The 14,412-nt window shown below is 41.3% G+C and overlaps 1 protein-coding gene across 1 annotated transcript in view; it reads right to left on the reverse strand.

Annotated features, from left to right (window-relative positions):
- Window positions 1-3,369: 3,369 nt before the first annotated feature.
- RLF (RLF zinc finger) overlaps window positions 3,370-14,412 on the reverse strand; it is a 41,067-nt gene continuing 30,024 nt past the window's right edge. The window contains exons 7-8 of the mRNA XM_075336073.1: window positions 12,311-12,452; window positions 3,370-7,796 (exon numbers count right to left, since the gene is read on the reverse strand). Coding sequence (XP_075192188.1) covers window positions 3,750-7,796; window positions 12,311-12,452 — 4,189 coding nt within the window. The 3' untranslated portion in view covers window positions 3,370-3,749. The remainder of the gene's footprint in view (window positions 7,797-12,310; window positions 12,453-14,412) is intronic.

A 14,412-nucleotide genomic window follows, 5' to 3' on the forward strand; every position in this document is an offset into this window, starting at 1 on the left:
GTTGCTACAGGAACAACAGACATTCATACTATAAGAAGCTTATATGTGAGGTAATAAGATGTCGGTGGGGAGACCTGGAAAGAGAGGGAGAGACCGACCTGGAAAGAGAGGGAGAGACCGACCTGGAAAGAGAGGGAGAGACCGACCTGGAAAGAGAGGGAGACCCCGACCTGGAAAGAGAGAGACCTGGAAAGAGAGAGACAGACCGACATGCAGACAGGGACACAGACAGGGAAGGAGGAGACAGCCATAGGAACAAAGATAGATGGGGAAAGACACAGACCTTGATAGAGACAGACAGGAAAAGAGACAGACAGGCAGACAGACAGGGAAAGAGACAGACCTGGAAAGAGACAGATGGAGCACATTACTTGGCCAATTTAGTTAAATCTGTGTGGAATATCTGTGGTGTTGGAATATATGTTGTGAAATGCTTCTATTAGCTTAGTTTTTGTTTTTTAATAATTACATTTCTATTCGTCTTGTGGTTTTTGTGTGCAGAATAAATTTTTGCTAATACATTCTATTTTGTTAACAGCAGATTATATATATATATATATATATATATATATATATATATATATATATATATATATATATATATTAGTGTGTGTATATTACATGAGCTGTACTACCCGGCTTCGCCCGGATTAATAACTGCTGTTAACTAAATTGGCCAAGTAATGTGCTCCATCTGTCTCTCTCCAGGTCTGTCTCTTTCCCTGTCTGTCTGCCAGTCTCTATTTCTCTGTCTCTTTCCCCGTCTGTCTCTATCAAGGTCTGTGTCTTTCCCCATCTATCTTTGTTCCTCTGGCTGTCTCCTCCTTCCCTGTCTGTCTGCATGTCGGTGTGTCTCTCTTTCAGTCTCCCCACCGACATCTTATTACCTCACATATAAGCTTCTTATACTATGAATGTCTTTTGTTCCTATAGCAACCACTCACAGCTCCTACTAATAACCTGTAGTTCCAGGCTCCATTTACTTTAATGAAGGCATGTTTTTTGGAGTGTAACTAAAGCGCGGGGTTAAAATTTTCCTGTCAAAACAGTCTACGACGTTCCCTGGGTCACATGGTGTCTGTGCAAAATTTTGTGATTGTAAATGCGACGGTGTGGATATAATTTTCGTTTCACTTTTTCCCCATTATGTAGATAGGGGCGAAATTGATTGGTAAATTGGAACGCGCGGGATTAAAATTTCACCTCCCAACATAGCCTATGACGCTCTCGGGGTTCAGACGTGCAAGTGTGCAAAATTTTGTGGCTGCAGATGCCAATCCCGGTCATACACCTATATACACACACACACCTTTATATATTAGATAGAAATAATAATAAATTATATAATATATATATATATATATATATATTATATATATATATATATATGGTCTGTCATACTCAGATAGTGTCTTTCTAGAAGGGGGCAGCAGCGGTGGAAGAGTGATCACAAGAAGTGATGCTGCAGGAGCTGCGCTAGCAGCAGTAGGGGCTGTGTGGAGTCGGGCAGTTCATGCCGGTGTCCCAGATACTCTGTAGGCGGTGCGGAGATAGATTATATTATATATATATATATATATATATATATATATATATATATATATATATATATATATATATATATAAATATAATATATAAATATATTATATAAAAAAAATATATGGCGCCCTGAAACAGTGCGTGCGTAGATTGAGCTCTCGGCTCAATGACAAAATGACAAGCAGAGATCTCATCTGCGCACGCACCACGTTTGGGCGCCATTTTCCTTAAGTCCGCTGCTGGGAGATCAATGGGCCATAGACGGTGCGTGAGCAGAGGAGATCATAAGCCAAAAGCTCCATCTGCACACACGCCGACTCCAGCACCATTATTTCAAGCCTGCACCACTGAGAGCATCTGGGACACCCACCGCAGCCAAAGCCGGTATGCTATATTCGGATTTTTAAAACATACTTTTCATTTTCCTGCCAAACTTTTGGGAGGAAAAGTACATCTTATAATCCGAAAAATACGATAATCATTTTCATCTCATTGAACTTTATTTGGAAGTAGTGGGAAAAAAAAATAATGCTCGTCATGAAGGAGATATGTCCATAATAGTGTCTTGGCAAACGCAGGTTTATTACAACCTTATGGTTAATTAGTTTGACTTCTCCAAGAAGAATAAATGCATAGTTAGAGACGACTTGTCTAGACCTCCTGCCGTGTTTATTAAAAACACTCATTCCCTATTTTGGATTTTTTCACCCCTCTCAACTCTATTTTACTTATTTATTACGCACTCTTGAAATGTAAGGACGACAACTGAGTGTTACTATTCCACTTGTAAAATTGTTGACACTTGCTGTACAGTGTTGAAGTGACAGACTCTTAGGCTATATGCGCACGCTGCAGTTTGCTGCTTTTTTGTCGTGTTTTTGGTGCAGTTTTGTTGTCAGAAAGTTCTGACTTGACTTCCCAGCAGTCTTTGAGAATTCAGGACTTGCGGAGCGCACGTTGCAGTTTCTTTTTGTCTGCAGTTTGATAAACCAAATGAAGCATATTCATTCTTGCTTTTTTGTCACAGTTTCTATACTGACACACACATGAAATCAGAATTGACAAAAAAAAGCGACAAAAAAAAACAAACCACACCATTACAAGCGTTTTGTGGTTTGTTTTTTTTTACATTTCCAGGCTCTTTGTCACAAGGTGCAGTTTTGGTTGCAGTTTGTGTGCAGAAAAAAAACTGCAGCGTGCACATATAACCTTAATCTGTCCATGTATGAACAAAAGAGGAATGTCCCAGAAGAACAAGTTCTAAAAGGCAAGAGTAACTTATGGACAAAATTCATTTGAAATATTAAAAATCGATACCAGTACAAGCTGAAAACGCTGTATATGGCAACACTGTAACCAAGTAAACCTACAATTCATTTCATGTATTTTATTAGTACCTTGGACGAGCCCTAAACTTTAAGCAAACTTCTAAATGAAAAGAAAGTTCTATACAGAGACAGAAAAATATCACATTTCCTACTTATTTTAATGAAATGTACATTCTCATACTAGAAAAATAAAAAACTTAAAAAAAACCTTCACAGTTTAAAAAACAAATTAAAACAGGGAAAAACAATATTTATTAATTAATGTCCGCAGTGCAAAGAAATCTATGTTCTATTTAAACAAAATAGAAAAATAAACCAAAATTGGTCATCCTAAAGACTACACTCAGTGCAGAACACGCAGACCTTCCTAAAGCATTCATGGTAAATTAAAGAAAAAAAAAAAGCAAAGAAGAAAAAAAAAAAATGACTTTAGCAAAAAATATTTAAAGCCTTATGTTATAGTAAAAAAATAGTTTTTAAAAAGTTGGAATGCTCCATCAAAACAGGTGAAATTGTCATTTATTGAAACAGAACTCAAAAAATATAAGAGGTCGTAGTGTACAATATATTACACAGTGCACATTTAAGTGCATATTCATTCAAGTATGAAATTTTGTAACACCCCAAAACTCCCAGACAATCATGCACATTTATTGTCAAAGGAAGCCCCATTATATTGATGTCCTAGCACCAAAGTACAATAAACTGCTGGGAAGATCAACCAAAGATTGTGAACACAGATAAATACATTCATGAAATGTTACATCTAATTGCACAAATGTCTATATGGTACAACTCTTATTAACAGAGAATCCTCCTGTGTCGCTCAGAAAAGTTCCCTCAAAATTAACACTGGCAATATTTTAGGGGGAAGGCGAATTTCATGAAATCCCCACACAGAGTTTATCGTTTTTTTTATTGGAAAACAGGTCTATTAGAGGTGCAGTGAAGTTCGAGCGCTCCAAAACAACGACAGGCCTTTGATAAAGCTGGTGGAGTTGTTTTAAAGCCAGGTCACCACAGTCCGACAATGCCTTGTCCAACATGGTCCTTAAGCTTTGTAAGGTAAGTTCGGAAGCCGCTCTCTTGCCCAAGGACAAACATATCTGTTGGTCATTTCGAGCTTTACTGGATCGCTTTTGAGTCTGCAGAGAATTCTTTAGAGTGCACTTTTGTGGGTAACTCCATTCAAGTTCCTCAAATTCATCATCATCTGTATCTTTACTCTCCTGCAAAAACTTTAGAAAAGAGGACTCAAACCCCATCGGCTTAAAGTTCTTAAGTCCAATTGCTATCTGTATTTGTTCTTGCCGATTGTCTTTAGAGGAGAGGGCAATGGACCCTACAGTCTGCCGTAGAGAACTTGCCTTATTTTCCAATTTGCATTCTGTTTGAAAACCACTGTGAGAGACATTTTCTTTCTCATTAGAATTTGTAAGTCTGTCTCCAGATTTACGGAAAGGTCTAATGTCAGATTCCTTAAAGTTAGATATTTCCACAGGACCATTTCTCCTTAAATCACCATTTGAGTTCCTCAAGGAATCATGTCTTCCATAGGAAGCACAGTGAATATCACTGCGCAAAGTCAATCTAGGACTATGTTCGTCTTCTGAAATGGAAAGCCCTTTCCCCTTTGGAAAATTCTTCACACTATATACTAACTCTGAAAGGTGGTCATTTACATAGTCGGGATTCATATCATGCGTTAGTTTGTAATGTCGTATAATACTACTTTCTAGCTTTACAACGGAAGAGCAACCATGAAGCATACATGGAAACTGTGTGTATTCCATATTTTGGGCACACAATTGCAAAGCCTCCTCTCTGGACTTATATTCAACCACATCAGTTTCTGTCACCAGTACCCGATTTTTACCCTTTTTTATTTTCTTTTTTTTGTAAAAATTGCAACGTTTTGGTTCCACATAGCTTGCATCCAATTCCTCCTCTTTTTTTTTCCGTTTCCTTCTGCCCTCATAAAGGTTGTACTTCCTATGACGGGCAAATATATGTCGGGTGTACTTGGTATGATTGGTGAAAACAGCAGTGCAGCCTTCTACAGCACAATAAATCTCGGATTCACTACTTTCACTAGCCTCACTATCGGATTCATTTTTTAAGTGGTTTTCAGTCGCAAACAAATCAAAGTCATGCTCATCGCTGTCAACCTGTTCATGATATTCTTTGCAATGTTTGGACAGAGCACTGACACAAGTAAAGCTTTTTCTACATTCTCTATATTTACAAGTAAATATCCTTCTAAATTTGTCATGCTCTGTCTTTTGCCCTTTGTCTTTTTCCAAACATAATGATTCCCTGTTATATTGATGTACAAGTTGATAATGGCGAACTAAGCCCCGTTGACTGGTAAAAGAGGAATTACATGACTTATGAATGCAGTGAAAAGGTTTGTGATATTTATTTAAAATATAGCACAACTTCCCTTGCGCTACCACTCGTCGGCTTCCTCTTCCTTCCGCCGTTAAGTCATCTTCCCTTGGCGCATCAGTCACATTACTTGGATCAGTTTCATCAGACAAGGATTCTCCACAAGTTTCAGAATATATATCATCTTGGGGTGAAGACAATCTCTTCAGACTACTGTTCGAATCACTTGAATGGATATTTCCCCAGCACATAGTACGTCTCTGACTTATACAGCTTTTAGGTTTCTTGTCAAGCTTTCCAGATGTTGACCTGGTCTTTTCTTTGCATATGTGATGCTGGTTTTTATAATGTATTCGAAGTAGGGAACGTCTTGTAAAATGTCTTTGGCAGATATGGCACTCAAAAGGAGAATATTTTTTTTGGAGCACGCTCAATTTAAGAGCTTTCTCCTTTGTATATTGATGTTTTTTACAATAATGTAATAGAAGAGAATCTTTTGAAACAAAAGCAGATCTGCAACCCAACAGCTCACAAACAAATGGCTTAGCTGCCAAGCGAGATAAATACTGTTTGAATCCTTTTACACGTTTTGGGTTTTTGCCTTTTTGAGTCACAGCAAATTTGTCAGGATGGCTGGCTTTGGACTGATTGCCTTGAGAAGCGCTTCTTGAGGATTTAGAGGCTTTTAAATTTAGTTGTTTCAAACTTGTGAGAAGATCAAGCAAACTATCCTCAGAAGTAGCAGAGCTTTGGCAGCTATCATAGGACACGATTTCTTCATTCTCTTGTTTGATTCGGGTCTCCGGCTCTGAAAGGGCATATAAGGTTTCTGATACTCCTTTTGGTTTATCTTGCTCCTCTTTAATATACATACTGCAAGGGCTTTCATGGCTAGTTAAAAGATTGAGAAGACTATCTGAGTCAGTCGAGTACTTCATCATGGGCTGATCAAGTCTTTCACAATCAACTTGCCCATTGTTTTCCCATTTTGAAGTGCAACCTGAACTCAAGTCATGATGCCCACATATTTCTGGGTTGCTTGAACATTTTAAGGTTTTATCTTCATGCTTTACAGAAAGAGTGTGTGTACCTGAAGCTAAGGCTCTATCTAACGAAAAACGTGCGTAATCAAAATTAGTGCCAAATGGCCTTTCATTTTGCAGGTCTTTAAACAGTCCAGTCCTATTTCCAAGACCATCTTTAGAGCAAGCTATGTGTGTAGCTATGTGATCCTTGAAGTCAGAGATGCAGTAATAAAACTTTTTGCACAGTGGGAAAGTGCATGTGTATGCAGCATCTCGAAAATGCTGAGCTTCATGATGGTAAAGCAGCCCCAAGTCACCGAACAGGAGGTGGCACCCTTCTAGCTCACATTTATACTGCGGGTCCACATGGATTTGCTTGTGGTTTAGAAGTTCATTAACAGTTTTAAATCTTAGATTGCAATCTATAGACACACACATAAATGGAAGAGGTCCTAGGTGTAAGCTCGTGTGTTGCCGCAAGTGAAAATTTGAGATAAAATGTCTCCGACAAAAAGCACACTTCTCTCTCAGATTTTTCAAATTCAAATAGTGCTTGGCATTTTCATCATTGTTTTTGTGCTCGGCTTTCAGGTGTATACTTAAGTACTTAAACTGTTTGAAAACTCTGGAGCATCCAGTTCCAGGGCATGGATAAACATCTCGGTCTTGCAGATTTTTATCTCTTATTGTTCTAAAGGAGATGTAACCAGCAGTGTCTATTTCAGGTTTCACTTCAACTACTGGACCAAATTCTATAACTTCACTTTTCTTTTTCGGGCGATGTCTCATAGGCATCTTCATATGATCCATCACGTGGGGAACAAACACTTCCTTCTTTCTGAACTTTTTCACACAGATGGGACAGGAATAAACACCATCTTCAAAGTGCTTCCTAGAATGGTGAAGTATCCTTGCCTCAATTACTTCTTTTTGACAGATAAGACACACAAATTTATATTGTTGCCAACGCTTCGATCTTTCAGATGAACCAATTGGCTTTTTAACTTTCGAACTCTCCATTTCGAAGCAAGCAATTTCTTGAGGTTCGTCTTTATGTTCAGACACTACTTCACAGTTAGCTAATGAGGCATTTAAAATATCAGGCTCGTTGGGATCTCCATAACGTTCATCCTCTGAATCGGAAACTTCTATACCAAGAAGTTTAAGGCAGTGTCTTTTTAAGGTTTTCCAGGCCCAGAATTCAGGATCAAATGACCAATGACTCTTCAGTGCAAGCAAGAGTTCACAGCGGAGGGAGTTTGAAATAACACTCGATTCCTCAACATGCTTTTGATCAGGTTGAAGAAACAGTTCTTCTAGTGTGTCTAGGCCTTCAGATGTTGGTTCAAATAAAAATTCGGTGAGTTGGCAGGCACGCTTCACTTCCAAATCTTCTGGTAAGAGGCATGCTATTGTTTTGCAGACAGAAGACTTGGTTTCTTCAGTTTCAGTAGATGTAATCTGAAGTGCCCGGATACATAACATGATTGATATGGGGACACCATCATCACCAGCCTAAAAGACAAAAGGATTCAGATATAATTAAAGATGACAAAATATTTAGCCAAAACGTAACTCATTGTTACTGAAATTAAATCCGAAACCAAAATGTAAAATGGTATTGCTTTATTACATTTAGGTCATATCCTATAAACTAGCTATTAACCCTTCAGAAGAGAGCCATTTCTCATTTTGTGCTTTGCTCTTCTAAGCATATTCGAGTTATGACGCGACAATTTCAATTTACTATATAATATACTGAATTCAGGGGGGTGGGGGGGTGACAAAACAATTCTGCCATGGTTTTTGACATCTTTTCATAGCATTCATTAGGTCAATAAGGCTACATGCGCAAGCTGCGTTTGTCACTTTTTTGGTGCAGTTTTTTTGTCAGAACTTTGACATTTGACGTCCCAGCACAAAGTCTTTAAGAAGTCAGATTTGCTATTTACACTTTGCAGTTTGTCACTTTTTTTTTTTTTTTTGCAAAAGTTTGTGACAAAAAAGAAGCAGCATGTTCATTCCTTCTTGTGTTTTTGTCAACATCTGTTACCCACTAAAACCAATGAGGGCATAAAAAACGCATGCTATCAAGTTGGTGCGTTTTACCTGCGGTTTTGTCAACAAAAACGCAGCTCACAACTTACTTCCAGAATGATAATATTAAAGGAGTGATTTTCGCATGTTGGTCTCTTTCCACTTCATACTCACTGATCACCGACACGCGCAGCTGTCACACTGCTCCCGCGGCCTTTTTTGCTCTCTACCGTTCATTAGCCTCAAAACATTCAATGCATCCGGTCAGGTTAGCCACAGCTGGAGTCCACCACCTGTTACAGCAAATCACCTGAGTGACAAGTGAGCTGCACGATCAGTGGTGCCGTCACTCAGGTGATTTGCGGTCACAGCTGTAGACCTCCACCTGTGAGCACAAATCAGGCCTGACAAATTTGAAGGACTCACATAAGTGACGGCACTGCTGATCGCGCGGCTCACTTCAGTAGCGTCTTGAACAGCAGTGAACCCGTGACGTCACTGCTGCAACACACACCGTACTGTGGGACCTGTAGCTGTGACGTCAGGGGTTCACCAGAGTTCATGCTGATCGCTGTGGCTGTCTGCACTCACAGCTGGCAGTAATTCCATGACGCTTGCTGTGACAGGACAGGGATGTAGTAGAGCTGCATCGCCGTGGGACATCGTGTGGATTACTTCAGACCTGGAGAGGTGTTTGGGGGGGGTTAATAAAGTGGTGAAAGAAGGGACTTATTTTATTTCAAATAAAGGATTTTTTTTGTCTGTTTGTGGTTATTTACTTTCACTTAAGGATTAGTGGGGTGTCTCAGACATCTGACAACACTAACCTAAGACTTAGTGGCAGCTTGGGGCTGCCATTAACCCCTTATTACCCCGATTGCTCTGATGCGGTGCCAATCGGGAACAGCTGGGTCCAGCGCCAGAAGTGCACATCTTTTGGATGCGCCACTTCTGGGGTGGCTGTGGGCTGCTTTTGTTAGACTGGAAAGGGCCAAATAACGATGGGCCTTTCCCACCCTAATAATATCAGCCCCCAGTTGTCTGAGGTACCTTGGCTGGTATAAGAAAAATGGGGGTAGGGGACCACACTTTTTTTTTAATTTGATTATGAAAAGTAGAGGGGATCCCATGCTTTTTTTAACCAGCCAAGGTACAGCAGACAGCTGAGGGTTGTAGCCTGCAGCTGCTGCTGTTCCAGCGCTTGATATGGAGAGAAAAAAGAAAAAAAAAAAGAGAAAAAAAAAAAAAAAGAGGTATGTTTTGTGCCACCTTTATTTTTTTTGTCAATGGACCCATGTGAAAACATTTTTTTTTGCATGGTGTGCTGAAGTTCACATGTAATTTTGGGCTACATATGACATCTTGATACATTTTTTTTTCCAGTCACCCTCTCTCCCCAAAAGCAGCAAACAATGGCTTTTTTCCTCCCTTCTCACTACGCAGTTTACAATTTGGATTTTATCATTCATAGTGTAGGTTTTTAACAAACAGTGATTTTTTTTTTCTTTCAGTTTCCCTACAAGACTTCAACCTGATCACTTGTAGAATATTAAATAGTGATATAACGGATCTCCCATAATGCCCAGTTATAAGCAATAGGGGGCTTTCAATAGATCCATGGCAGCACACGATCGCTTTGTGAAGTACCAATGTGTGCTAGTAATCAAGTGCACCAGTACCAAAGTATTTAAATGCCTCTGTCTCATTTATAGCAACAGCTTAACAATTCAACAATTGGAACTAAGATTGTTACTGAGAAATGCAAGTGCAGGCTGTATAACAGACACCACTTGCTCTTTATGGAGAAGCTCAGCTGGTACATAAACGCGTACTCTGTCAAAAAAGCACTTTACACGCAGCAATATCTCTATCGATATCGCTAGCCAGAGTATCCGCCCCCGTCGGTTGTGCGTCACGGGCAAATCGCTGCCTGTGGAGCACATCATTGCTTACACCAGTCACACATACTTACCTGCCTAGCAACGTCGCTGTGGCCGGCGAACCGCCTCCTTTCTAAGGGGGCGGTTCGTGCGGCGTCACTAAGCAGCCGCCCAATAGAAGCGGAGGGGCAGAGATGAGTGGGACGAACATCCCGCCCACCTCCTTCCTTCCTCATTGCAGGCGGCCGCAGGTATGGGGATGTTCCTCTTTCCTGCGGTGTCACACGTAGCGATGTGTGCTTCCGCAGGAACGACGAACAACCTGCGTCCTGCAACGATAATCGGGAAAGGAACGACGCGTCAACGATCAGGTAATTAAGTAATTTTGATAGTTAACGGTCGTTCGTGCGTTTCACACGCAACGACGTCGCTAACGAGGCCGCATGTGCGTCACGAATTCCGTGACCCGAACGATATCTTGTTAGCGATGTCGTTGCGTGTAAAGCGGCCTAAAGATGTACACAATCGTCAGGGTGTTCAAAGGGGTTAATGTTTAAGATAAATATATACAACGGTGATTCTAAGAAAACTAAGGCTCATACGTCAAGCCTCAAAAATATTTTAGAAGCTTCACAATTTGCCTACATGCACTACTTTATTTAGGATTTGCACTTGTATCCCCCATTCTAATTTACCTAAATCTTTTATCTCACAGTTTAGCACTATGTAGAAACCCCTAAAGGTTTCCATGCTGAGGGAACCCCCTACTCCCATTCCTATCTCAAAGAAGCTTGAATAAAAATGGAGGTTAAGGCTAGTTTCACACTTGCGTTCAGCGGAGTCCGTCACTATGGAGAATAGCGAGTCCGTTAATGCACTGCGCTATTCTCCATAGACTTGTATGGATGACGCACTGTAACGCAAGTGTCAGCGTTGCATCCGCCGGACGACGCAGTGTCGTTATTTTGACGCTGCGTCGGGCTGAAGGAACGCAGCATGTAACTTTTTTTGAGCAGCGGAATCCTTTGGATTTCACTGCGCATGCTCTCTCTGGCTCCCTCCACCCGTAACCAGGGTACACATCGGGTAACCAAGGAACCCTGGTTACGTGTGCCGGGAGCCCGACACTTCCCTGCTCGGCTCCGCCCCCTCCCCGCACTATGTATGCACACACACACACAATCACCCACACACCCCCACACACGTCCCCCAGCGATGCAGTCCCCGCAGCACTGACTTCCTCAGCCATAGCCCTGCTCGGCTCCACCCACCGCACTCCGCCCCCCGCTCCCATTGTTGGCGACCGAACGATCAGCTGATCACCCGGCGGCCGGCTACTGTGAGTGATCGGCCGATCACCCGGCGGCGAACTACTGTTAGCGATCAGCTGATCGTTCACAATAGTCTGCAGACGGTAAAACTAAAAAAAAAAACAAAAAAAAAACAAAAAAAAACCAAATTGCGTTTTGCAGCATCCGTTGCGCCACTATATGCAACACATCCGTTGCATCCGTCACACAACGCAATGCAACGGATGCCGTTCAACGCAAGTTTGAAACTAGCCTAATGCAAAACAGACCACCATAGACATACTCCCAATGACTATTACTAATCAGGTCCACTCACAAGCATCCAGAAGAGGGAAGGGACCATGTAGAAACTGCTCATTCTTTTTTAACATACAATCACGGTATACAACACTATAGAGCTGGAGACCCCATGTCATGCTCAGGTATCTCCATTAGAGGGACTCAGCAATGATCTACTTGTAGAGTTATGTATGGTGTTGTATAATACGTGTATGTCTATAAAGGAAAGATCGTATTTACCTACAGAATGCCTAGTTTCTCCATGGTTTTCAAATCCCCCAAATCATCGGATGATTACTTAAATTCGGGCATATTTTTTTCAGTTGAAAATGACCAATGACTTCAGGATATCACCATCCCCATTACTAAATTAGGACATAACCATTATACCCAGTTTTTCAGATTCTGAGATCAGGGGGCCAAGAGAATAAAAAGCAGCCGGTAAAAGGAGTACAGTCGAGAGGTTTACACAAGTGTACATTTAGTCCATTCTTTTTTCTTCTAAAGATCATTCATCACTCACCTCTGTATGTACAACTTTAATAAGAAAAAATAAGTGCTGACACATTTTGGCAATTGCACCAAATTGCCTACATCTTTCAAGAAAAGTATTCAGAGATGAATCAATCCTTCGCTGCAGCTTACTCCAAAATAAAGTCAGCTCCCTGAAATATAAAACGTGAGTAGAAGTATGAAGAAAATATATACACATGACGTCACAAATAAAGAGTAAAATATATAGATAACAGCCTGCTTGTCATGGTGGTGTATAATCAAGCACTCAGCATCCTCTTACAGTGCGTGTCCACGATTAGTGTTTTGGATGTAGCGTGCTTCAGCTGTGTCCAAAATGCTGTGTTGTACAGTACAGGCACAGTGGATAGATTTCTAGAAATCCAGCGCCCACTGTGCTTGTTTTTTCCGCAGCAAACACTGATCTGCGGTGCGTCTTTCCAGACCGCAGCAGGTCAACTGTTTGCTGCCGATTCGCATGCATCCTCCATAGGGAGAACACAAGCGAGAGGAGACGCACGGACCCGCTGCGTCCAGGACACAGGGAGTCCTGATCGTGGGCACATACTCTTACAGTTTGCCCCCAAACCTCCAGAACATTGACTTTCTTTGGTTGAGATTATCAGTCTTTATTTTTTAATTGGACCAATAAATGCATACATTACATCACATCATATGTACCACAGTCCCTCTATAGTAGACAGTGACTGCACGGCCTTGGGTTTAATGTGAAAGGGATTCTGTTACCTTATCCGAGAGAGGCAGAGCCTCAGATTCCAGCGATTCATTACTTACTGGGCTACTTGCTGTAGTTTGCTATTTAATGCTGATAAAAACAGTAAATTGATTATCTACTGTCATGTAGTCTTCAATATTCATGAGCTCTGTATAACACCGCTCCAATCACTGTGCATAGGCAGAAAGTGGTCAGGGGTTATACAGCGCATTCAGACAGTTGGTAGATCTGCACCAGATAAAAACAATTTTATAAATCAGAACTGTGCCATGCATCCCAGCAAGTGACAAAACTGGAATCAGGGTCTCTGCCCCTACATCATGGAACGCTCAGAGGTGGTAACTACAATCTGGTGACAAATTCTCCTTTAAAGTGGTTGTCCACCTTTGGGCACAATTTTACTTAAAAGGGGTGGTTCATCCATATTTTTTTATTCTCTAGATCGATATTATGTTAAGAAACAATGTTTCTCTCAAATACCTTCTACTAGCAATACTGCCTGTGAGGCGCTATTGTAGACCGCTGTTCTCCATGCCTGACCCACGGGCTCTGTGACTTCGAGGAACCAGTGATGTCACGTTAAGGTCCTGTTCCCGTGACATCACCGCGGCCGGCCCCAGTCTTCCTGAGTCAATGGGCTGTGGGCGGTGTTTCCCCCGCTCATCACAGCCCAGTGTGTCTCCTGCTTGCAGTGCTCGGCTGTGAAGGAGGAGGGAGCTGATGGGCTGTGACGAGTGGTGAAACACCGCCCACAGCCCATAACTCACACAGACACTATGGCCGGCCACGGTGTCAGGAACTTGACGTGAGAGAAACATTGTTTGTCAATGTAATATCGATGTAGAAAATAAAAAATATGGGTGACCCACCTTTTTAAATGCATGCATTTGTGGCTAAATGGAGTTTCAAATTATGCGCTATTTGCCCTTTATAGGTGCTGTATTACACTGCCTATTGCTGGCTGCAGAATGAGTTAACGGGGTTGGTCCCATTATCTTTATTTTTACCAATGCCTTGCCATGGTTTTGTGGCGCTTATATAGATATGACCGGATCTTCTGCTGTTGTTGTACAGTCTGTGATAAAGGCTGCACTAACAAGAACAGGATAAGAACATGCCATCCCTATCAGATGGGGGGGTCACAAAATCATAGCCGCAACACATCAAAGATTATGTGGCCACCACCATTAACTCATTCTGCAGCTGGTAATGGACATTAGTTATAGGAGGCCAACTGTGCAAAATTGTTAATGAAACCCAATTGCAAAAGTGATTTTTAGCCCCACTGCATGCATTTAAGAAAATAAATTCCCCCACAAAACCCCTTATAAGTGCTCTTCCCAAACACACATCACCACTGCACTGGGTATAGTTCA

The sequence above is a fragment of the Anomaloglossus baeobatrachus genome, chromosome 2 (genome assembly GCF_048569485.1).
Source record: "Anomaloglossus baeobatrachus isolate aAnoBae1 chromosome 2, aAnoBae1.hap1, whole genome shotgun sequence".
Taxonomy (NCBI): domain Eukaryota; kingdom Metazoa; phylum Chordata; class Amphibia; order Anura; family Aromobatidae; genus Anomaloglossus; species Anomaloglossus baeobatrachus.